The sequence below is a fragment of the Carassius carassius genome, chromosome 26 (genome assembly GCF_963082965.1).
Source record: "Carassius carassius chromosome 26, fCarCar2.1, whole genome shotgun sequence".
Taxonomy (NCBI): domain Eukaryota; kingdom Metazoa; phylum Chordata; class Actinopteri; order Cypriniformes; family Cyprinidae; genus Carassius; species Carassius carassius.
The window spans coordinates 25,588,711-25,615,323 of NC_081780.1; the positions used below are offsets into that span (position 1 = coordinate 25,588,711).

The 26,613-nt window shown below is 36.9% G+C and overlaps 1 protein-coding gene across 2 annotated transcripts in view; it reads left to right on the forward strand.

Annotated features, from left to right (window-relative positions):
- The window catches only part of LOC132106339 (uncharacterized), a 38,905-nt gene extending 13,249 nt beyond the window's left edge, over positions 1-25,656 (forward strand). For both annotated transcript variants that reach the window (XM_059511959.1, XM_059511961.1), the window contains exon 2: positions 25,295-25,656. Coding sequence is in view for 1 of the 2 variants with exons in the window: in XM_059511961.1 (XP_059367944.1) it covers positions 25,295-25,342 (48 nt within the window). In the remaining variant the exon portion in view is untranslated. The remainder of the gene's footprint in view (positions 1-25,294) is intronic.
- Positions 25,657-26,613: the final 957 nt, after the last annotated feature.

Below are 26,613 nucleotides of genomic sequence, written 5' to 3' on the forward strand. Positions count from 1 at the left end.
GTTACAGGCGTACCACTGCCTGTAACACTACAGGCGTGACCTGTAGAAGGACTTGAGTGTGGGTGGTACAATCGACGAGGGAGTGTTCGCTGAGCTTCGTCGGGCTACAGATTTGTCTCTCCGTGCGACCAAGCAGATGGCTCGTGCCATTGACCGATCGATGTCAGCTTTAGTCAGCACGGAGAGGCATCTGTGGCTTAATTTGACGGGAATTAAGGAGAGGAAATGTTAAAACTCCTATTTCTCCATCGGGCCTATTTGGCGACTCGGTTAATACGGTTGTCAACAGGTTTAAGGAGGTGAAGAAACATGAAGAAGCATTCGTCCTTCACGGGATGGTGCATCTGAAATATCTCCTCCATCATTTAAGGGGCTGTCATGTCCTAGTACGGGTGGACAACACAGCGACAGCCTCTTATATAAATCACCAGGGGGGTCTGCGCTCACGTAATCTGAACAAGATAGCGAGGCAGATTTTTCTTTAGGCCCAGGACAGGCTCCTGTCACTCAGGATAGTTTACATTCCATGGTGTTTGAATGTGGGATCAGATTTACTGTCCAGACAGGCACTACCGATGGGGGAACGGAAACTCCACCCGGAGGTAGTGAAACAGATTTGGAGAAAATTTTACGAAGCAGAGGTGGACCTCTTTGCCTCCCATCAGACAGCGCAATGTCCCCTCTACTTCTCTCTGAGTCACCCAGCCCCCCTGGGTCTGGATGCAATGGCGCACTCATGGCCCAAAATGCGCCTGTATGCATTTCCTCCAGTCTCTCTGCTCCCGGGAGTCCTAGCCAGAGTTCGCCAACAAAGGTCTTGCCTCTTGCTGATAGCGCCACGTTGGCCGAACAGAGTATGGTTCTCGGAGATAATATCTCTCCTCGACGGCTCACCATGGCCGATTCCGGAGAGGAGGGACTTTCTGTCTCAGGCAGGGGAGGGGGCACGATATTCCATCCCAGGCCCGAGCTGTGGAACCTTCACGTTTGGCCCCTGAAGGGTACCAACTGAGGAACACACAGTGCTGTTGCCGGAGGTTATTGATACCATTCTTAGTGCTAGGGCTCCCTCCACCAGACTACACCCACCCCCTTTGAACCTTTAGAGTCAGCGTCTGATAAACTTCTGACTTTGAAAATGGTTTTTCTCATGGCAATAACTTCTTTGAAGAGAGTTGTTGAGTTGGGTTCAAGCTTTGCCTATAGGTCTTAGAGCTCACTCCACAAGGGGGGTCGCTTCCTCTTGTGCTTTAGCAAGGGGTGCCCCCTTACAACAGGTTTGTGATGCGGCAGGTTGGTCCTCTCTGCACACATTCATAAGATTTTATAGTTTGGATGTCCATGCTACTCCGGGCTCTCATGTCCTTGAGTCAACATCACAAGCTAATGTCTGAGGCCTTCTTTTGGTTTGATAGCACACCTGCACAACCTTAGCGGTCCAGACATTTTTCAAGCACGGCGGCATCGTTATTCTCGTTCCCAATGCGCTGAGCAGCGCAGCATCAACTGAAGCTTTCGAAAGGGAATGTTCCCAGTTACTTAACTTTAACCTTGTTCCCTGAGAAAGCGGAACAAGATGCTGCGCTGCATTGCCGTACTGAATATGTCCCAGGACTGCTCTTCAGACAAAATGCTGGGGGAAGTCGTGGCCTAATGGTTAGAGAGTCGGACTCCCAATCGAAAGGTTGTGAGTTCGAGTCCCGGGCTGGCAGGAATTGAGGGTGGGGCGAGTGCATGTACAGTTCTCTCTCCACCTTCAATACCATGACTTAGGTGCCCTTGAGCAAGGCATCGAACCCCCAACTGTTCCCCGGGCGCCGCAGCATAAATGGCTGCCCACTGCTCCGGGTGTGTGCTCACAGTGTGTGTGTGTGTTCAATGCTCTGTGTGTATGCATTTCAGATGGGTTAAATGCAGAGCACAAATTCTGAGTATGGGTCACCATACTTGGCTGAATGTCACGTCACTTTCAAAATATCCTGTTGATTCACCTGTGGTGTATCTATTTATAGCCCCATGTTGATGCCCGATGACGTCATCAACCGAGGCTATATCACTACCGGGTCAATTCTATCGACGTGTTACATTATTCACAGCTGGTCATGAATAAGACGTTTCCCAATGTGCTGAGCAGCGCAGCATCTCGTTCCGCTTTCTCAGGGAACAAGGTTACAGTTAAGTAACCGGGAACGTTCCTCTGAAGGCTTGGGTTGTTATCAACACCAATGGTGAAGTTTCCTCAGCCCATTGTACATGTATGACAGAATATCAAAGCAAATTGTTCATTGAAAACAAAATAAAGAATTTATTTGATTCATGTAATGTGGTCTGGCTTTATCATCTGCTAACATGAACCACAAATTTAACATCATTCATCAACTATCCTGCAAGTCATCAAGGAATATAAAATACACAACACCTCTTGCTTTGTACAACTTTTAACAAACGTTTTTACAAACCAGTTGATTTAGCAATCACCGCACAACACTTGGAAACATGTTTGTAAGAGCACAGCAGACTGTGACAACTTTGTCCAAGTAAACCACAGTCTCACCCTCACATGGCAGAACCATATTTATGGGAATTTTAGAAGACAAAATGTTGTATTTATTCTGAACTTGACCAATAGCTCTTTGCATGTGTATTCTGAGATGGGCATCTTGTTTCCTCCACATCTTTTGCATCAAATTGATGACGACCCTTTGTAAACGCTGGTATTTTCACTTCAGCACACATCAGTCCCACACTCTCCTTTATGTCAAAACCAAGACGCATGGTTATATGAGAAGAATCATTTGAAAAGGTGTCAACTTTCTTTTTCCCTGAGGCAGAAATGTCATTAGCTTAGCCTCTTTAATATAGCTCTATTTAATGGTTTCTTTCACCTTGTTATAGGCCTATTACTGTTATCTTCGCTCTTTAATTTATTTCTTATGTGCACATTTAACCCATTCTGAGTTGTAGTATAACAGTAATATTTCCCTTTCTGGGCTGTATTATAAGAGTAATATTTTCCCTTTCTGGGCTGTATTTGCATTAACCGTAAGCCTAACAACGCTTAATCTATTAGGCAAGCACTCAATTGTCTAATTCTGGCCAGTAATTAGACAATTAAAGCACGTTGGGCACCATGTTTTATGGTGTCTCCTTTATCTATACACCTTTTACCTTTTTATTTATTATCTCAGGTAGGTAATGAAAGTCGAATCTGAACTAAAATATAAGCATTCCAAAAGTATTATTACTTAAATTACTACTCTTGTAGACAATAACTTGTCAATAATATAAATTTTATTAAAGTTAACAAAAGTTATATATAAGTACAATTGTAAAGTTACAAAATCAAGGTATAATCAGCTGGTATTGGGCATCGAGGGATACTGCGCTATTCAGTATCCGTCTGTCGAGTCTCTCAGTCTTTTATACGTAGACTTCAAACACTGGTTCTTCTGATGTCATCAACTGGTGTGCTGCCAAATCCTCCGCCAATGCTTTCAGTTGTTTACGGCACATTCCTTTCTAGTACCTTCGAGCCCTTTTCCTCTTCTTCTTCTCTTAACCGTCTGTAACATACACCTTAACTACTACATTTTCCATTGAAACTATTTCTAATTTTATAAGTTCTTTCTACTCTAAATCTGTCAATACATACATTTCATGCAAGTAAGCAGTTTTCTTAATGGTAGTGAAATCACGCAATACATTTTCCATACAGCATTAATTATTGGGTTTCATATTTGTACTTAAGCAAAAGCATTAACTCATGTATTTATTTGTCATTTAAACTGATGTAAACAGAAATCCTGTTGCCCCCTCTAGTGGACATTAAGTGTTAAGGCCTTCATTGCTCAGATAACACAAGTCACTAGGATTTTTGGGAAGGTAAAAGTCTGACCAGTTATACAGCAACTAGTCAGACGATTCTGAATATCTGAGCTGAATTTGGTGAAACATTAAAGCTCTAGTCAGTATCAATTACTCTCATAATAAATAATAATAATGTTCAAATATATGTTGGCTTTCGCAAGCCCAACAGAGAGGACTAAGAAGAGAAATATCAACCAATTTAGTATGTGATAGAACTAATATTACTAATTTATTTCATAAATTTAACTATATTAATTTTCAGAATTAATTGTTAATGTCATACACACCTACCTAGTGCCTTTTGACTTAAAATACAGGAGTAATAATGTTAGGCATATTATCATGGAACTGTTCAGTCTATTATTGATTTTTTTTTTCACTTCTCTTTTATCCAAGGAGACAGAACTATTTGCACTGTATTCATCAGTGGGACAATATTCACACAATACTATAACCTAGAAATAATTTAAAGGGGTGACTTGCAGATCGCAGCAGCACAAATTATGTTCCCAGCAACATCTGATTCAGATATTATGCTAATTAACAGTGAGCAGTGGCTTCAGACATTACAGTGGCGCACTCGTACTGACTCTTATTCTGCCCGAAAGAATGAAAAGACCGAGCTGAAGGGGGAGCGATTCGACCAATCAGATGAAAGGAGCGTTTCAGCTCCGCCCACAAGTGCACATGAAATATTGAAGCCAAACCAATTTGTAAACCCCAAACATAAAAAATGAGAAAATGAGCCAAAACATCATTTTCTGTTTGTTAAACTAAACGGAAATACAAATAAACGAGTCATTTTCCATTTCTTGTTATAGCATTCTAAATAAGAAATGAAATGATTAAAACGTACACAGACCTCAGTAGTCATTTTAGTGATGCATTTCAAAAAGCAGTTTACAGAGAGAGTGAAGACAGAGAAAGCACAGTGTTTGTTTTCTTTATTTTTCAAAAGCACAAAGTTTGGCTGTTATTACGAGTGTATACGAATAAAAGTAGAAACCTTACAGATTCAAATGTTATGTTGTTCTTTTCTGTGTGATCAAAAATGGTAGAGTTATTCAAGCTCTTTTCGGCCTTATCAGGAATATAGTCCACAAAATGCGTATCTGTGGGTGTTGACCCCACAAGTTTTAAGTAGGGTGAACACTCAGCTTGGCATGCAAATTCCACTCACCAATTTTTATTGGTCTTTTCTTACAATTACAGAGGTGATTGGGGTTGCCAAGTGAGACTGCATGACGTCAGATGACTGACAGAAAGGGGATGTAAGCTTCTAGAGGCATATAAGTTTGAAATAATGAATTTAGGTAAATGGGTGCAGAGCCAGCAGTGACTTTGTAGACAAACATTAATGCTTTGAATTTTATGCGAGCAGCTATTGGTAGCCATTAGATTAATCTTGCTGCTGCATACATAACGTGTAGCAAGAACTTCTTAAAAGAAAGTGTTACTGTAAAATGCATTTTTCATGAAAATTGTCACTGGTGTCATCTTCCTTAAGGGTAACACCAGTGAAGATCAGTATTTATGTTTGTTATTTAACTAACTTCTTTCACTAATTGCCAAATTCATGTCAAAATGTAACAATTTAGTCATTTAAAAAAGAATAAGGATCTTTGGTCTAATATATTACACTGTTGATTCATTGTGTCACTGGTGTTTACTGTGTTTTTTTCTTTCAGATCAAATAATTTTTTACATATGATAATAATTGTACATCCATTGAATACTGCTACACTCGAGAGTTAAGATTCAAAGGATTGCACCATTACTTGTTTATAAATTTTTTTCAATTATTTTAATTGTTATAGCAAATACATTGTTGTGCAAATAAACTAGCGTCATTCAATGACAATTTAACAAACCTGACTAAAAAATAAATAAAACATAATCTCCTTATTTGCTGCATAATCATTACTTTTCTGTAACTCTGACTAGATGTGCTGAAAAAATATTGCCAAAGAAGTAAGGCAATACCAGTGACCGAAAAAATGGTACATGTGGTCTTTGAATAAATCCCCAAAAAAGACTCATTAATCATTAAGCTGTCATTTATGTATATTAATAAATCCAAAAGGTAATCTAATAATGTGGTCTATGTTTAAATGTTAAAAAACATTTTAAGAGATCTTGCATACCAAAAGTGGACATTTCTGTGGAATGACCCATATGTTTAGGGGAAATGTATCAGGAGTAAAAGTATACATTTTAATTAGGAAGTAGTGGAGTAAAAGTTGACAGAAATATAAAATCTCAAGTATAGTACAGATACTGCTATACTTAAGTACTGTAATTAAGTATTATTACTTTGGTAAATTACATTACTACTTAAAATAAAAGGTAAACATTTAGTGTTTTCAAACTCTTTTATTGATAACAGGTACAGAAGATCACTTATTATGTGTAATAATGAGGGTTAATGGTGACACTGCACATTCACATCATCTTCAGTCTGTAGGCAAGATTCTTTACAAAGTGACATCGCAAACTACTAGCCTGACATCCATAATACAGCGTTTTACTGTTAAATGCATTTAAATTTTATTAAATAGGTCACAGGATTACTCATAGAATTTTGATTTTGTTAGCAAACAAACCTTTAACTCACCTTAAACCTAAACACCTTAAACAATCTTCAACAATAGAAAACACATAAAAATACAACTACATTTTTACTATTTTGTAAAACGTTTCAATTATATGATTATGCAATATATATAAAAATTAAAAATAATAATAATGTAAACATTATAATCAACCTAAAGGGGTCATCAGATGCCCAATTTGATATGATTCTTTAGGGTCCTAATTAAAAGTCTATAACATACTTTGGTTAAAATTTCTTACCCTGTCAAAAACAGTTTTAATCAAGCCGTTTTTTTTTTTTGTCCATGGTGCCTTAAATGCTAATGAGCTCTGCTGACCCCACCCCTTTCTTCCATGATGATGAACAGTATTGTTTACTGTAGACGCAAAATTGGCTAATTAGTACATTATTAGGAAAGGCGATTTGCAAAGATTAATAAAAATCCTTACACTCACTTCTTCTGTAGTTGAAGCTGGATAACCAATGATTCGCGCTAAGTCTGATGCATTTATGCAGATCAGGGATCGGCGCCTTCCCTTCAAAGCGAAAGTAACGTTACTCCTCTGCGTCTTCTCAGATGTCGGGAGTAAATGACGACTGCTATATTAATTATTACATCCAACAACTAAACACTTCAATCGCTTAATCTGAGAAATCTTGTCTTCATCAGCACCGGAGTCGACACAATGGTGGACAGCTCTCAGCTCACTTAGGGCGGGTCTAAGGTAAGATGGCTTGTCAATCAACTATCGTGGGAGGGGCCTGTACATTTAAAAAAAACACTGGGAGGATTTTTATCATTATAGGATGGATGTGTGCACACTTCCAACACTCACTTATGTTTAAACAACTTGAAAAGTGAATTTTGCATCTGAGGACCCCTTTAAACATTTTCATTGTTAAAATCAGAAGATCATTAATAAAAATAAAAAGTAGTAGAAATGTTTTTATAACCACAAAAACATCATACAATTCATTCATCTACTAGTATAGCTTTGCTTATACATGTATTTACAACTGCCCTTATATCTAACATCATTATAATCATTCTATATATGGCCTTCTGATCAAGTAGGTTCAGATAAAGTTGTTTTTATTTTACTTTATTTTATTTATTTATTTACACCGCTTTCAACTGAACAGCCAACTGATACTAGTGTTTCTGAAAAAATAAAAAAAGGCAATAATTAAGGGAAAATGTGTTCTAATTTACAAATGAATCTATATTAGATGATATTAAAAACATAAAATATCTGCAATATAAATATGCAGATATTAGCATAAGTAAATATTTTAATGACTGCCCATAAACAATTTAATCAAATAGCTTTGATTTATTTATAATATTTTCCAAATTAATTGTTCCTCAAGATCCTTTACGTTTTTGAAACATTGCCTCTGCAAATGTCCATGTAGGGCTAGATGATATTACAGTATAACCTGTAAATCCATTCATGTATCTATTTTGTAAAATGATACTAGGCTTCTCACACCTTAGCAATCTCTACTTGAGATCAGCGACCAATTTACAGTACACAGTGGGTAATTCCTTTTCTGCTTGTTCTAGCAAAGCCTTGCTGACAATATTTTTAACTCTCACAATTACATTTTCTTTGCTAATGTGAATTTCTGAATTTTTTCGACAAACCTTTTTTATTTTTTCGACAAACCTTTCAGCCACGTGTGTGAGACACAGCCTCATCAACACAGGAGTTAGAGGGCAACCCCAGCACAGTAATTTGTACTCCTTACCCTTTTTGTCACGCTTGTTGCTGTTTTTCAGCATCTTTTCAAGAACGTTAATCTTAAATTTAGACAACAGCTTTGGTTGTCTATTTTGCTCTTTTGTCAAGCAATCTTTTATGAAATTCCATGGTATCAATTTTGGTCCTGTTTTAAAGGCAAACAAGACTGTTGTAACTTCATTGACAACCCTGTAATCAGTTGAATGTGAATCCAAGTGGTCACTAAGCCACCTGGCCATGATGGTGGCTAAAATCAGATAGTCAACATTAAATATGTAATGCTGGCGAAAAACATAAGACTCGATGAAAGACTCTGGGATAGTCATTGTGTTCTCAATTACACTGTGATAAAAAACACACAGATATGGAATTAGTGCAAAAGAGTACCTCTTATAGAATGAGAGTGAAACCCCATCTGGTCGTTTCACTTGGTTTTCATTCACTGCCAAGCCCTGAATTGCCTTTTCAACATCCATAACAGAAACCATTTCAAAACTATGTTGACTATAAGTACAATCTAATTTCTTAGCCCATATGTTTTCTTTGCAACTAAGCCATTTTTCTGAAATCATAGACACAAACTTGGAGATATTCATTTTCTTCTTTTCTTCTTTGACATCCAGATCATTTGATGGTCCAGGTTTTGTTTTGCAGCTTCTGATTTCAAATAATACTGGCTTATGATCAGATCGACACTTATCCTCAGAAATCTTGCAACTTTCTACATGTCGCATTGATTCTTCTGGTACAAAAACATAGTCCAGTCTTGAATTTTGACGACAAGAAAACTTACGGTCTATTGGGTGGAGCCTTCTCCACACATCTACAAGATGAAAGGATGTCATAAATCTGTCCACTGTTAGTTTCAACATGAAGTGCCGCTCATTCATTGTTGTAGATTCTCTGTCCAGATACGGATTCAAAGCAATGTTAAAATCTCCTCCAATCAACAATATGCCCTCTGCAAAGTTCTCAAGTAACATTTTGAGTTTCTTTAGGGGTCTTGCATCTACTTGGTGAACATATACACTCACAAGTGTGTAAAGCTGACCTCTGAGGGTACATTTGACTACAGTATAGCTGCCTGAAGTATCCATACGTGTACAGATCTTTGATTTTCCTAAAAGGCTTTTTTTCACCAAAATAGCCACACCTCTTTCTGTTGGTTTGTATGATGTAAAAAATGATCTCCAGTTGTCAAAACTATTAAAGACTCCTGTGTCCTTTGGTCCAATATGTGTCTCTTGAATGAAGGCAACATGACAATTATTTGTCTCTAGTTCTGTTTTCAAATTGTCAGTCTTTCTCTTGAGCCCATTGATGTTCCATGTCATAAAGGACAGCTTCCCTCTAGCACCCATGATTATAGTTGAGTCACATTCAAGTGTTTTAAACCTACAAGAACAAACAAACAAACAAAAAGTATATCAACCAGTCAGGGTGTAATATGGAAAAATGTGAACAGACACCTGAAGAATATAGAGATTTGACTATTACAGTTTCCCCAAATGATAAAAAAAAAAAACTGCTTTTACAAATACAAAATATCATGAGTCAGTCAGGTTTTAATGGCAGTACGATGTAATTTCTTAACAGTTTTAATAGAATGTGAAAATTAAAATGACTAATTACAATATTTTATTGAAAATTACACTTTTTTTTTACAACTTTAAATGTCTTACCCCCAGTTTTACAAACATGGCTTAAACTTAGTACCAGATTTAAATATTTGTTTTAACCGAAAGAAACACCAATAATTGCATTTATTTATTCAATTTATTTATCAGGCATGTTCATAAAAACTACTTAAGTAGGCTATCCATCTTTATTGATTTTGTTAACAAAAATTTGATGTGTAATATAAGCCTATGCAAATTTGCGATAGTACTGTTTAATGGCTGATTTATTATTCATATTAATAACATTTCATAAAGTTCAACCCTTGTGCATTGTTCAAATTCACTACCCCATCGTTATGTTCGGGATGAAAACATCCACTCAATTAAACTGCTGTAAAAATGTGTCCGATTCATTTTTTTTTTTTTTTTTGCATAAATCTGTTAATCAACTTCAGTCCTGATCAAAACTACCAAATGTTTTTAAAAAATCCAAGATTTTAACTCTTTAATTGCCAAGTTCATAAATGATGTCACTGATTTGGGGGGGAAAAACACACAAAATGACTTATTTTCAATATAAAAGTAATTGTGGCTGGATTTTTTTTTTTACCTTTTATAACAGTCTTGGGCATGTCAAAGATTAGTAGCAACATTGGCTTTGATGCATTATTAGTTTTTGTGCAGCATTAGATTTACATTTTTTCTCCCTCATTTGTTGTTGGTGGCTGTTTTTGCCCCATTGACTTCGATTATAACGACATTTTTTGATTGCAAAGCCATGACACCATATAATCCTGCATTCTTGATTGTTTGTGGTTTTCCCTTTTGGGAAGAGGTAAAATTTGTTATTTTTACAGTTGATCACTAGGTGGGACCATTAACCCTTTAGATAGGCCTGTGCAAAAAAAGCTTAGTTTCTGACTTGTATATGAAGCTATATGGAGTATAACAGCATATTATATTGTGTGTGTGTATGAGTGTGTGTGTGTGTGTGTGTGTGTGTGTGTGTGTGTGTGTGAGAAAGAGAGAGAGAGAGAGAGAGAGAGAGAGTGAGAGAGACCTTTGCGCACTTACCTTGATGTATGTGAGAAAATCAAAATGTACACCTCAGCTCTCAGAACTACATGGAGTAAACAAAAGTGTATTTATGCACCTGGTGCCTTTTAATGGTGGTGATGAGTATAGACTAAACAAAAGCAAAGTATGTGGATTTAAACACTTGCATGCCATCGTGTTGGTCATTTAATGGTGAGAAGAGCAACAAGCAACACGAGAAAGGGCTTGACTTGTACCAAAGTTTTAGAAATTATTATGCAGCTTGACCCCTCCAGCGAGCTGCAGCTTATTTGAAGTTGGTATTGCATTTTGGTTCATAATACATTATATTCATAAATATGCAAAGTAGATTTTATTTACGGGATTTTAAGGTTTTAAACTGGCTTTACCATCAAAAAAAGACGAGCATTTCACACATAGACCATCCGTACTTTTCACCATCAAAAGGCAGCAGGTGCATAAACACACTTCTTTTATTATTGTTTTACTCCATGTAGTTCTGAGAGCATGAGGTGCATTTTTGGATTTTTTAAGATACATCAAGTTAAGTGCACATAGGTCTCTCTCATACTCTCTCTTTCTTTCTCTCTCTCTCTCTCTCTCTCACACACACACACACACACACTATAATTTGCTGTTATACTCAAAATAAATGTAGTTTCATAACAAGGTTCAAAGGAGCACGTCAGATACTTAGCCTAATTAGCACATGTGGAGCCACTTAAGATAATCAACCTTAGGATATAAATACAGCTGACTTAGCCTACCTGTCTCCATTGACGGTTTATCAGCATCCCCCCTCCACCCCATCTCCTCCACTAGAGTTCCTTTTACACTTTTATACGGGGGTGGGGGGGGGGCACTCTAGGTTCGGGCCATTCCCGAGATTGGAGCCCCACAAATGTTACTTCTTCCCAACAGGGAAAACCACCAACAATCAAGAATCTCTCACACACACAAACACTATAATTTGCTGTTATACTCCATATAACTCCATATACATATTTTTTGCACAGGCCTAACTAGAGGCGTTAATGGTCCCACCTAGTGATCAACTGTAAAAATAACAAATTTTACCTCTTCCCAAAAGGGAAAACCACAAACAATCCAGAATGCATGATTATATGGTGTCATGGCTTTGCAATCAAAAAATGTCGTTATAATGGAAGTCAATGGGGCAAAAACAGCCACCAACAGCAAATTAGGGAGAAAAAATTTAAATCTAATGCTGCACAAAAACTAACAATGCATCAAAGCCAATCTTGTTACTAATATTTGACATGCCCAAGACTGTGATAAAAGGTAAAAAAATATCCAGTCCACAATCACTTTTTATATTGAAAATATGTAATTTTGTGGGGTTTTTTTTCCAAATCAGTGACATCATTTATGAACTTGGTAATTAAAGAGTTAAAATCTTGGATTTTTTTAAACACTTGGTAGTTTTGATCAGGACTGAGGTTGATTAATAGATTTATGTCTAAAAAAAAAAAAATTTACCTGATCCATTTTTACAGCAGTTTAATTTAGTGGATGTTTTCATCCACTAACATAACGAAAGGGTAGTGAATTTGCCCACAGTGTACCGTTGAGTTTTTGAAAAATTTCAAAGCATTTTCCCAAAATATGGGTCAAAATAAGATTTGTCACCAAAAATCATTCCATTAGCTCAAACACAGAGAAAGTTGTGGCCAAAATAAGACTCAACTTTACCCCCTAGTGGACGAAAACGTCCCCAACAGCACATAAGGGTTAATATAAGTCAATTTATCATTTTACTTGTTACAGGGCAAACGAGATGTGAGACATGCAGATCCGCCTCCAAAGCTTTATTCAAAGGTGTGGTCATAAAACAGGAGAGGTCCTGACAATGGCAAACAGGTATTTCCGATGTATACCATTGGGTCACAACCTGTGGTCCGCGCCAGAGTTCACGGGGGGGGGGGGGGATGGGTGCGCGGAAGCGGATATGCTTTGAGGTGAATAAAAATGCATAAAATGTTCCACTAATAATTTTATATAAAAATATTTTAAAGTTTTTAGAAAAAAATCATATGCTTACAGTGCCAAGATAAGACAGTCAAAAGTGATCTTTTATATAAAATAATTATTACATTTTTGCGTGCATACCGTCAATTGCTTAATGTGCTTGTTGTCATAGTAACGGCGGAAACAAAAGGAAAATGGCAGAGAAACGTAAATGCGGTGATTCTTCATCAGAGGCAAAAAAAAAAGTTAAGAAACTATGACAAAACCTACATAAATTTTGGTTTTATTGAAGGCCAAGACAAGTCTCGGCCAAAATGTGTCTTTTGTGGTGAAAAACTGGCAAACGAAAAAAAAGCTGCATAATATTGGAGAGGAGTTAATCAAACCCGCCTGCATTAAAATAGTGGAGGGACTATGTGGCCCGCAAGCAGCTGAAAAGGTTAAATCTGTCGCACTTTCTAACAACACTGTTAAAGACAGAATTGATAAAATGGCAGAAAACTGCAAAAAACAGTTGCACGAAAAGCTTAGAGAAGTCCAATTTGCCATACAGCTGGATGAAACGACCACAGTAGCGGGAGAATCTGTGCTCATCATATAAGTACAGTATGTGGACGGAGATGAGTTGAAATGGGACATACTTATGTCTCCCAATTTACCAAACTACATGTCAGGATATTTTTATGGCTGTAGATTCATACCTCACATCGTACAATCTGCCCTACACAAATATTGTCGCTTGCTGCACGGATGGAGCTGCCGCGATGATGGGTAGAAATAAGGGATTTAACAGCCGTTTGATGGAAAAGGCTCCAGACTGTTTAATTTTCCACTGTATGATACATCGCCAGGCACTTGCCAGTAAAAAACTGTCCAGAGACCTTGGTGACACACTGGCAACAGTTGTAAAAGTCGTAAACTTCATTAAAGCACGCCCTACCAACCAGAGATTATTTGCACAACTGTGTGAGGATGAAGCGCACCAAACTCTACTGCTGGCTTTCACGTGGCAAAGTGCTTGTGGGCTTTCTAGAACTGCAGGATAAAATCCTGGAATTTCTGCGAAATCAAAACACACTGTTGGAGCAGCTGACTGATGGGTTCTGGATCAAAACCGCATACCTTGCTGACATATTCACTCTTTATAATGAGACCAACAAGAGACTTCAGGGCTCCGAGTCAAACATCTTGGAGTGCAAAGAAGCAATAGAAGTTTTATGCGCAAACTGGACTACAGGGCTGAAAAAATGTCACAGGGGCATTTACAACACTTTCCACTGCTGCTTCAACATTCTGGGGGTACCATGAGTGCATCTTTGCACGCTGAGTTTTATGTTTTTATGCTGACGTTATGATTAGCCTTGTAAAAAATAAGGATCTGTGCATGCATGCATGCAAGTACATACAGCATTCTACCGTTCATATTTAACATTACGTTCGTAACATTCAGTATTCTATGTTTATACACAAAATCCTGAAAAAAGAGAAACAACTGCGTTTTACCAGTTGTGTAAAAATGAAAATATTGAAACATTTGAAGTTAAAAGGAATATTTCCTGTGTATTCATGTAATAAAATGTCATAAAAATAATTAAATATCATTAAAAAACTACAATTAGTTACTATATACACTGTGTGTCTGTGTGCTTATGTGCATAGCATTAATTATATATATATATATATATATATATATATATATATATATATATATATATATATATATATATAAAACAATGCTATGGGGGGGGGGGGGGGGGGGGGGTCACGGATTGTTAAATATGTACATAGGGGGGGCCCCAAGGAAAAAGGTTGGGAACCACTGATGTATACATCTCAATTTTGAAAAATTGACACTTAAGACTGGCTTTGTGGTCCAGGGTCACATATGATATGACGATAGTTTTCTCAAAATAAGTCAAATGCTCATGAAGTGACTCAGAGCAGTTCTAGAGATTAGGTGTTTATGTACTCGTATATTGAGGTGGCATAGGCTGAAAACACTGCTAGCTTCAGTAGGCCTACAGTAAGTAGACATTCAAAAGGCCCTACTGCCGCCATGGCGTTTGTAAAGTGCATTTGCAGCTTTTGACCGCTGAGTGGCGCTTTGACCACAAGTTATCAAACAAGCACATCAAAGCACATTTTCGCAAATAGACGTCAGTTTTGCCTCTCTGATGTGTTACATTTGACTTCTTCAGTCACGGAAAATGAAAGAAAAACACTATAGTTTAAATATTTAATATATTTAATATTCACAGATGAAAGTTTGGTATTTATGAAGTTATGTGCATTTCTTAGAACGAATTCAAGCAGGATAAATGTCAAGCCTGTGCCTGAGTCTGTGCTTATATTTTCTAAGCTACATGGTATTAAACCATATTTTAGATTTGACACATTTAAAAGGTGTTCAGTATTATTTATATTATATATTATTATATATTTATATTATATATTAATTATGCGTTATAGAAATTGTGGTTTACTTTGCATCGGAGCATTAAAAGTGGTAGCCTATTTTAGGGGGGTAGGCTACATGGATTAATATGCAAAATGTCAATATTTTCATATATTATGCCTATATTGTAATTTATATTTTAAATATTAACATATTTTTTCCTTTAATAAAACAACATGCATTTTTGTTATTCGTTACCTGTCCTTTATTTTGACATAACTTATTGGGAAAAAGACATTTGTCTGTAAACTGATTAAGAAATTGTTGCATGTTTAAACGTGAAGCACTGTATAATTTCGTTCCCATTATTTAGGCCTAATTTGCCTAAACAAGAAAGCGTTAAGGCGTTGAGAGCTGTTAAGATTAAAACTGGCAGCTCAGTAGTGAGTCAGTGTCATGGACGGAGGACCTGTTAATATATTTTCTAGTTTATATTTCCATCTCGTTATGCCACTGGTTTAGTTTTTTTTTTTCTTATAGAACTTATTTGTAAATAGAGCAGACACTTTCTGTGTGTCTACACCAGACACGAGTTGTCATCCATGCCCCACAGCCAAAAGTGTGTCTAAACTTGATGACATCACACTATAGTGTCAAATCATCTGAATGTAGTGTCAGAACATTTTGTCATAAACAGAACGAGCATCAGTTCACTGATGGGGATCGTGTCCAGTGTATCCATCACTGTGTTCTGTTGTCTTTTTTTGGATCACTCCACTTGTGTCCAGTGTAGACCTGGTGTGCGTTTTTTATTGTTTTATGTTACAGCCCTGCTTGTTTTAATGTTTTTTTTAAGTATCTATATTGACTGCATGGTCATATTATCGTATTATTTACTGCCATGCGACCTACAAAAGTAAAGCTTGGCGAGTCGATCAACGAGCATTGCTGCAGGTTGATTTTTGGCGGATGTGCTGTGCTTTGTGCTACCCCAGTCGTCTTCATTTCGTCGGGTGAAACGTCTCTCTCACTAGCAGCAGAGTCTGTGAACAGCAACAACTTCCCCTCCGCGCGCAATGATACCAGAAACACGCTCCGCCTTCACGCCGTGAATAAAGTATTTCAGTATGTTTGAAATGTTATGTTCATAACATAGCAAATAAAATAATAATAATAATAATAAATTACAGGAGAGTTTCAAAGTGGCTTAAGCTATTTTGTGTAAACTTTTTTCCCTATATCACATGCCAAACTAATAACATTGTAATTATTAAATCTTTAATTGCTGCTTTCTGCTGTGAAAATTTTGTTTGTGATGAAAATAACAGTACATTTTTGTCAGTTATTTTATCTAAACAGATAGCATGCTGATAATGTAGTAGCACTGTAAGATTACATTTGTTTGAATGCATTATTGCAAAAGCGATTACGTGTGAATCTGTTTAAATTTAACATTTACCAGAAAATAAACAGTAAAAGAAACAGACAAACTCTTAACATCCCGCTCGACTCTTGCAGTCATTGTAACCTTCTGATCAAGCTGTAGCTAAATATGTTTAACATGAATTCTTGCTGAATATAGAGTTATATTATGGGCTGTCGGCATGAATTGTACTCGTGATGGAGCGCTCTTGGAGCGAGTGAAAACCACAAGGCTCATATTCAAGTGTTTGTGCAAAAATTATTAATGTGCATTAATGACAGGGAGGCGCCGTCTCATCACTTTAATTTTTTCCTGATAATGAATTTATAATTTTTTAATTAACATAATATCGTGGTGTCTCACATACATTAAAAATATATCTACAGAAAGCGTGAGAATGTTGCATTTCTGGGGGGCGCTATGGCGTATGGTGAAGAGTAGACGTGTCCTCCACTAGCTCCGAGGGAAATTGACTTTTATATTAATTTGTTGTACCTTTTTCAATATAACTTTTTGCGATTGCTTTTACTGTAGTAAGAAGTCAGTTTCAACTAATTATTTCAACTTAGGCATTACAAGATGAAAAACACTCAACAGAAACAGGACACCCAAAGAGGAGGCCGTAAAACACCGCCTCCGCCTGATTCCGAAACCCTGGAACGGGAGAGCAGCGCGGCTAGCACTCTGGATGCTAGGATACAAGCCATGATGGACGTGCTTAAGAACGACCTTTTCTCTAAAATGGACATGGTTGCTGTTGGATTGCACTCCGAGATCTCGTCTGTTAGAGGAGAATTGAAAGCCTCAATTGAACCACTTCAGCGATTAGTAGATTCCCATGAAGCAGCAGTGCGGGATCTCGAGCAGGCCGCTAAAGACCATAGCTCCCGTATAACTGAACTCGAGGCTACCGTCACCAAGTTGTCCGCTCAGGTGATTCGTCTGGATGATAAATGCGAAGACTTGGAAAGTAGATCTCGAAGAAATAACATTTGTGTGGTTGGCGTACCAGAGGGAATGGAAGGACCGCATCCTATGAATTTTATTGCAGTTTTGCTACAGGATCTACTAGGACTGGAAGAAAAAACGTTACTTGATCGTGCTCACCGCTCTCTGCGGAACGAACCAGCGGCCGGATCCCAACCTCGAGCTTTTATCGTGCGGGTGCATTTTTTCCATGTTCGTAACACGATTCTACGATGAGCAGGCGAGTCTTCCCCACTCCTTTACAAGGACAGATGGATCTCTGTGTTCCCAGACTTTACATCCTCTGTCGCCAAGAAGCGTTCTGCCTTTTCTGCGATGAAACGCAGTCTGCGCTCCTTTCCGGAGGTCAAGTTTGGTCTTTTATACCCCGCCACACTTAAAATCACTATGCCGGATGGCACTTCGCAGCGTTTTGAAGACCCTTCTTTGGCCAGTGACTTTGTTAAAAAGAACTGTAAGTAAAGTTGTCATTGTGAGGCCAGGATCAGTCTAATGATTGCAGGTAGATAATATTAGGTCATTTGTTCTGTAATACTGGCCCTGGGTTATCTAAAGTTCTTTATAGCTAAATGTATATACATATATATATTTTTTTTCTTTTTTGGTGTATCAGTTGTTAATGCTTAAACAGTTAAAAGCTATGTTATTTTGGTTTCATTGAATGAATAGAGAACAATTTGTCTGGATTAATTTGGATTATGTGACCTTCACAACTCTATAGGTACATTTGTTCAGCTTTATTTTATTTATTAAGTCGATTTTCTCTCAGGTAGCACTGTTCTTTTTAGCTTAGAGCTATTACGGAGCGTTCTATGCCTTTAGTTAGGTTTGGGTTTGTGGGCATCTCATTTGGGGAGATGCTAACAATGGGGTGGTGTGGTGGGATGGGGGAGTTGTGTTTTATTTTTGTTGTGGTTGTCATGTGTTTTCAAGGATTTATTGTATTGGTTTTATAATTATTTTTCCAATTTATGCAGCTGTGGTGACAGTTTATTTGTCATTTTTCTTGACATTCTTCTTCTGCCCTATTTTTGGTGGATGGCTCAATCGAATGTAAACTTAAGTACTGATGGAGGTGATCTCAAGCTGGTGTCCTGGAATTGTAAGGGCCTGAACTCCCCTGTGAAACGTACTAAGGTATTAAATCATCTGAAAAACTTAGGAGCACAGATTGTTTATCTTCAAGAGATGCACTTAAAATCTACTCTTCATTTTCAAATTAAAAATAGGTGGGCGGGTCAGTCCTATTTCTCTTCATTTTATAGCAAGTCTAGGGGCGTTGCCATCTTATTTCATAAATCAATTCCTTTTGTTTGTTCTAAAGTGGTCTCTGACCCTAATGGTAGATATTTGATTGTTACAGGTAGTTTATACGGCACCCAACTGATTTTAGTTAATGTATATGCCCCAAACTGGGATGATGCAGAGTTTTTCAAGAAACTTTTTTCTGCCCTTCCGGATATGTCCTCCCACTTACTCATTTTAGGTGGGGACTTTAATTGTTGGCTGAGCCCAGATCTTGACCGTTCTTCTAATAAAGCGGCAACACTCTCAAATTCGGCTAAAGTTATAAAAGACTTTATGGTGAACTTTTCAATTTCAGATCCTTGGCGTTTTTTTAACCCTACAAGTAAAGCATTTTCTTTTTTCTCTCCTGTGCACCGTACATTTACTCGGATTGATTATCTTTTATTGGAAAATAGATTTCTTCCATGTCTCAATTCTACCTCTTGCTCATATGAACCAATGGTTATCTCAGACCGTTCTCCTGTTGCACTCAACATTAGGTTAAAAGGCTTGGTTCGATCACGCTACCCTTGGCGTCTTAATACGCGCTTACTGTCAGACAAAAAATTTGTTGATATATCCAGCCAAATTGATTTTTTTTTGAGTACTAACAGGACCTCTGATGTGTCTGCGTCTGTCTTATGGGAGACGTTGAAAGCTTACATTAGAGGTCAAATCATCTCTTACGTGAATTATGATAGAAGGCGGAGGAGGGAGAGAGTGGTCACTCTAACCAATCGCATTGCCCAATTGGACGCAGCGTTTGCCACTTCTCCAACTTTTGAGTTGTACAAGGAACGCCTCACAGCTCAGTCAGCATTTAACACATTGGCTGCGGACCGCGCTGTTGAGCTGCTCCTTAAGACTAGTAGTACATACTTTGAACAGGGGGACAAAGCTGGTAGAATGTTGGCTCATCAATTACGGCAGACTATCTCCTCTCATCAGATTCCGGAAATTGCCACATCCTCAGGCACTACGATAGACCCGGTAAAAATAAATGATGAATTTAGAGCTTATTATGCCTCATTATATACGTCAGAGACAAATATGGAAAAGTGTGATTTTGATGGCTTCTTTTCCCATTTAGAAATCACTCAGGTTAATTTGGACATGACAGATCAATTAGAAATCCCAATAACTGCTCTAGAACTTTTGGGTGCTCTTAAAGCGATGCAGTCTGGCAAATGCCCAGGGCCAGGCGGCTTTCCTGTAGAGTTTTACAGATGCTTTCAAAATAAACTAGCCCCGGTTCTGATTGATATGTTTAATGAATCTTTTCTGACTGCTAAACTTCCTCCTACGCTTAATCAGGCTTCGATTTCTCTTATTTTGAAAAAGGACAAGAACCCTCTTAGATGCTCTTCGTATAGACCAATTAGTTTATTGAATTTTGATTTCAAAATTTTATCCAAAATGCTTGCTCTTCGTTTGGAAACTGTTCTTCCAGATATAATCTCTCCTGACCAAACAGGGTTTGTTAAAAATAGGCACTCTTTTTTTTAATTTGAGAAGGCTTTTTAATACTATTTATAATCTTCCGTCAACAACCTCACCACAAGCAATTATATCGTTAGACGCGGAGAAGGCCTTCGACCGTGTGGAATGGGCATACTTATTTTATACTTTGAGGAAATTCGGCTTTAAGGAAAATTTCATTTCTTGGGTGAAGCTTTTATACTCGTCACCTTTGGCTTCAGTTAGGACAAATAATAATCAGTCGTCTTACTTTCCTCTCTATCGTTCAACGCGACAATTGTGTCCTTTAAGTCCTCTTTTATTCGCTGTGGCAATTGAGCCTCTTTCCATTGCGCTTCATGCTGACCCGCACATTAAAGGTATTGTGAGTTGTGGGCAAGAACAGAAAGTGTCTCTATATGCAGACGATCTTCTTTTATTCATTACTGACTTCTCTGTGTCAGTCCCAGCTGCACTTTCTGTTCTTTGTACTTTTGGATCCATATCTGGTTACAAGCTAAATTTAGGAAAAAGTGAGCTGCTTCCTCTTAATAAGGCAGCACGTGAATACCCACTTCACACCCTGTCATTTAAAGTTGCTCAGCACGAGTTAAAATATCTTGGGATTCAGGTTACTGCTAAATTCAGGGATCTTTATCGTGCTAATTTCACTACTCTTCGGTCGCAAGTTCAAAGTAGTTTTAATCGTTGGTCAGTGCTGAACTTATCTCTAGCAGCTCGGATTAATAGTATTAAGATGAATGTCCTTCCCAGGTTTCTATACTTGTTTCAATGTGTACCGATTTTCCTTCCGCAAACCTTTTTCCGAAAATTAGACGCCATTATTTCAGATTTTGTTTGGAGTGGGAAGCCACCGAGATTGCGCAGACAGCATTTACAGAGCCCGAAGAAGCTAGGAGGAATGGCTTTACCCAACTTTACAGAGCCCGAAGAAGCTAGGAGGAATGGCTTTACCCAACTTTAAGTTTTACTACTGGGCGGCTCATCTCAAAATAATTCAGTTTTGGCTACATTCTGGTTCACAGTTATTATCGTCAGTTTGGTTGGGGATGGAGCATTCTTCCTTCCTGCAAGCCCATTTCACTTTCAGCTTTGGCTCATTCGCCTATTAAATCATCTATAAAAAATTACACCAAAAATATCATCAAGACAACAGCTAAGATTTGGAATCATTTTAGACGTTCACTTGACCTTCAAACATATTCTATTTTGTTACCAATAACAGCTAATCACTCCTTTCCTCCATCGTTAATTGATCGTGCATTTGAGGTTTGCTCTAATATGGGCATTAAAACATTTAAGGATCTCTATATTGATAATACTTTCACCTCATTTGAACAGTTGTCCAAAAAATTCTCCCTCCGAAATCAACACTTTTCTAGGTACTTGCAGATCCGTAATTTTGTTTTTCATAGGTTCCCTCAGTTTCCTTCAGTGCCCTCTGACACATCCCTTGATATTTTTTTTAAACCAGCTCCCACTTTGAAGGGTATGATTTCAATTATTTATGCTCAGATCCACTCACTTAGATTGGTTTCTTTGTCATCAATTAAAGCGCTATGGGAGGAGGATCTGGGGATTGCGTTCAGTGATGATATGTGGGGGAATGTTCTTGACAAAGTACACCACTCTTCAATTTGTGCCAAACATGGACTGATACAATGTAAAATTTTACACCGTTCTCATTTGACTAAAACCAGGCTAGCTAAGATGTTTAGTAACATTGACACGACTTGTGACCGATGTCACCAGGCAGCAGCAACACATATGTTTTGGTCTTGCCCAGTTTTAACAACTTATTGGCAAAATATTTTTGATTCTTTGAGTGAGGTCACAGGGAAGAGAATAGTGCCTGATGCTGTCACTGCACTTTTCGGGGTAACTCCGGTCACAACGCCATTGTCTGCAGAGTTCAAGATGTTCATAGCCTTTGTTAGTTTGTTAGCAAGGCGTTTGATACTTTTGAATTGGAAGTCTCCTACTCCTCCATCGCATATTCACTGGATTAGGGATGTTCTGTACTTCGCCAAACTGGAAAAAATTTGACATTTGTTAAGGGGTTCCCAGGCAAAAAATTTTAAGATGTGGGATCCCTTTTTTGAATATGTTGGGAAGTTGACCTTTCCAGATAATCCTCAGTAAACTTAGCGTCCCGCATTTATGCTGCAAATGAATGGGCAGTAGCCCTATGGACCGTTACTCACAGCTAATAGTTAAATTAAATATATATTATTGTTTTTATTATTTATATATATATATATATATATATATATATATTTTTTTTTTTAATTTATTCATTTATAATTGTTGTTGTGTTTTTTTTATTTTTATTTTTTATAATTATTATGTAGTCCGTCATTGTTCATATATGTATATGTGTGTATGTGTGTATGTGTATATATATGTTTTTATATGTATGTGAAGGGGAGTTTTGTTTGTTCCTATTTCATGTTAAAATTTAATAAAGAGATTGATGGAAAAAAGAGAATGTTGCATTTCTCTCATCGGAGAGAGCCAGCACTCTGAATTTCATCTTGCAGCCGGCAAGAAAACATTTGTTTATTAATAAATAATTAAAATGTCTTATTTTTCACAATTATTAGGCTACTTCTGCATGTGGTTTGTTGCCAACTTAATGCATGTGCTTGAGCGCGGAATATATTAAGATTTGATTATGTAAATTTAAAGGCAGGGTAGGTAATACATTTATAAACAACTTTCTTCCAAATTTGTTTAAATTTTCTATATATATATATCAATGCATAATTAAAATGTAAGTACTCTGATAAAAAGAGTATAAAAATCGAGTGACTCTAGACCGTTTAATCTGTATTAAACACAGCTCATTATTTCCATTCGGGACGAAACATAGGATTGGCTTAGGTGACTGACACTCTCTCGCAACTATGGCAACCACCCTTTTGCCACACATGACCTGCCCACTTGCGCGCGCACGTTTGATTTGAGGAATTCAACAGGCACGGATCCTAGGAATACCAAAACAATGGCAGAGAAACAGCAAGCAAAATTCACAGTACCGGCCTATGCAGTAAGTGAAGGCAAACCAGGCAAAAAAGGAAGACAGTAACAGTACAAGAAAAGGCAATGAACAAAAAGTCTTTGGATAAACAAAGAAATAAAACGTGAGTTAATATCGGCGTGGCTTTCCAGCGATGGCGAGAACTGAGGGAACTCAAGGGGCTGAAAAGTGACTCCTTGATGGCTTTATTTCTGCTGGACAGGTAAATCTTTCTTTTTGTATTTTGATCATACATATTTTTTTGTTTATTTTTTCATGAAGCATGTGTCATTAGCACACTTAGCTGCGTAATATAGCTAACATAACATTACTTAGCGAGCCGTAGTAGAGGCTTTGGAAGGAGCCCAGAAGGGAGGGGGTGGAGTGAATGGAAATAATGAGTTGTCTTTAAAACAGTCGTGAGAGGTCTACAGACACTCAATTTTTATACTTTCTTTTTCAGAGTACTTAAATTTTAATTATGTATTGATATATAAATAAAGTTTAAACAAATTTAGAAAAAACGTTTTTTATACATTTTTTACTTACCCTGCCTTTAATATAAACCTCTGATCAGTTGAATATAAAAAACGAACGACTAGAACTAGAAAAATCTTACATGGGGGCAGACCATTTTTAGTCTAAAACCAAAACAACAGTCCTATATAAACCAGTTCAGCAAGTGAAAGCCTCATAAGACACTGTCCATATGAAAGAGCAATTCACACCTTTATCTCGACCCCCACAAGCCATACATAACTACCCCCAAAAACCCAACCCCCTCCAGCTGAACTGAATTCGGTCTGTTTTTTGGCTGTGAAGAACGGTGTGTTACTGGGCTGAAAGCAAGCAGGAAAACATTCATTCTAACGGAAGGAAGACGTATTTCATTGAGCTAATGAAAGAGAGAGAGAGAGAGAGAGAGAGAGAGAGAAACTAGTCTAGGGCTATTCTTAAACTTGGAGCTCATTATATTGAAGTACAAATCCAAACACCAGAAACATTATGCATTTTATGAATAAGGAAATGTTATGAAAAGTATGCATTTTATTTATTCACATGCTGTATGGTTGAAATAATATTTTAGTTCACAACTTTAAGTTCCGTTGTTTAAAAAAATGCTTTATTGGCTAATGTTTCATAAACCTTCAGTTGTTATTCGCTCTAAAATCCAATTTCACCTCCTAAATCACTAACCTTTAAAGTCCCGATTCTATAATGGTCAAAATTACTCAGGCCAATGGTATTTTTTAATGAAATTATTTTATTATTTTTTTTATATTTTATTTTTTTAATAATTGTAGCCTACATACATACGGATCTTCCCTTATTTTTTCCCTTACTTTCTTAAAGAATAAACATGATAACATATTATTATAATTAATAAAAATAATTTAAGCAATTAAAACCTTTTTTAAACTTGAATTTAAATACTATTAAACTAACTTTATAAGCAGTTTATAAGTAAAAAATGGTAAAATGTCACAGTGCATGTTAAATAGCCTAAATGAACTTGTGTTAACAATATAATTAGATCTAACAATATAATTATTTGATTTTTTTAAATGAACAATTCCTGTATAAAATGGGACAGCAACCTTTTGTTGCAAACACGCCAGGTTCCACCTCCACACAATCACAGCGCACACCTTCACCGGAGTTCTAAATCACATCCACCTGATCCTCATCACCAGTCATTCACCAAGTGTGCCAATAAACATAGGTTTTGGTCTTTTGAACTACTTTTTAATATATTTCTTTGGAATTATGGACAAACACAAAGTGAAAGTCTGTCGTGCGTGCATGAATATAAACACAAATCCCGTGGTAACTAGGATTTACACAAGCTCCAGTCTGGATCCAGAACACCTGAGAAGAGATGATGCTGATCCTCAGAGGACCTCAGATGATGCTAACCCTGAATCAACAAACAGAACTAACAATTATTGCTACATGTGTGACTGCATCATATAATAATTATTAATTAATAATATTAATAATGTTCATCGTCTAGCTGACTATGTCTTGTATACATTTTTTCTAAAAATCCTGTCAAACGTGCACAAACTGACAGTCACCACCATAAGCTACTACTAAATATTGTAGAAACATAATTTTCTGTAAAGTTGCTTTGTAACGATTTGTATTGTAAAAAGCGCTATACAAATAAACTTGAATTGAATTGAAAAAAATTATATAGTTCACAAAGATAATTTGCACTATTATTTCTGTTGCACGCTGAATATTTCTTACCCATTTTGTGTGTAGTTTGTAAATCATATATATAAGTTTGTATTGTTGCAGAAGATGATTTGTGCAATTGTTTTTACGACATGCTGCATGCACCGTTTGTGTTTATTGTTCATACTCAGATTTAAAATATATTTTTCTGAAGAAAAACATTTTTTTTGTTTTTATATAACACTCTTTCCATTTTCTATACTCCTTAAATGTTTTTGGACACATCTCTGTTGTTAATAAACGAAATTGGCCTGTTTTTCACTTAAAAGCGCAGATAAATGTATTGTAATGAATGGCTATAAAATGCTTGGGGAATGCTATATGTAAACAATATTTTATTTGGAAGTCTAAAACACCCAGATACAACTTTCTAAAGAAAAATATCCAAACATTAGGAGTTTCTGTTTAAGTACACAGTAAGGAATACCAATTGTTGCTTGCGTTTTTCTTAAAATTCTGTAATTCTTAAAGAAAACAAAAAGAAAATTGAGACTTTAAATTAGTTAAACTTAAACTTTAAGTTCTCCTGTTTATATTGATATATGGCACTTGATGCTGACTGCTAGAATAGGTCTAAAAAACTAAATAAAACTGCAGGTGTGTCAGGTGCCCCAAAAATGTTCTAGGTCTTTAAGGGTTAAACGTTATGAAACTATAATGAATGTTTTGCATAGTTTAATCTGTTGACATATTTAACAGATTTTAAAAAACACAATCTATAGATGTATAATTACTACAGTACATTTTCTTTACAGTAACTTCTATAACTTTTGTAAAAAATATTTTCACTTCTGCAATAATTTGCTGATTGTCTTTAAAAAGAGACCAACCTTACAGTAGGTAGACATCGAAAACGCCTCTTTTACCACCGCGGGTACCACCGCTGCGGCGTTTGTAAAGTGCATTTGCGGCT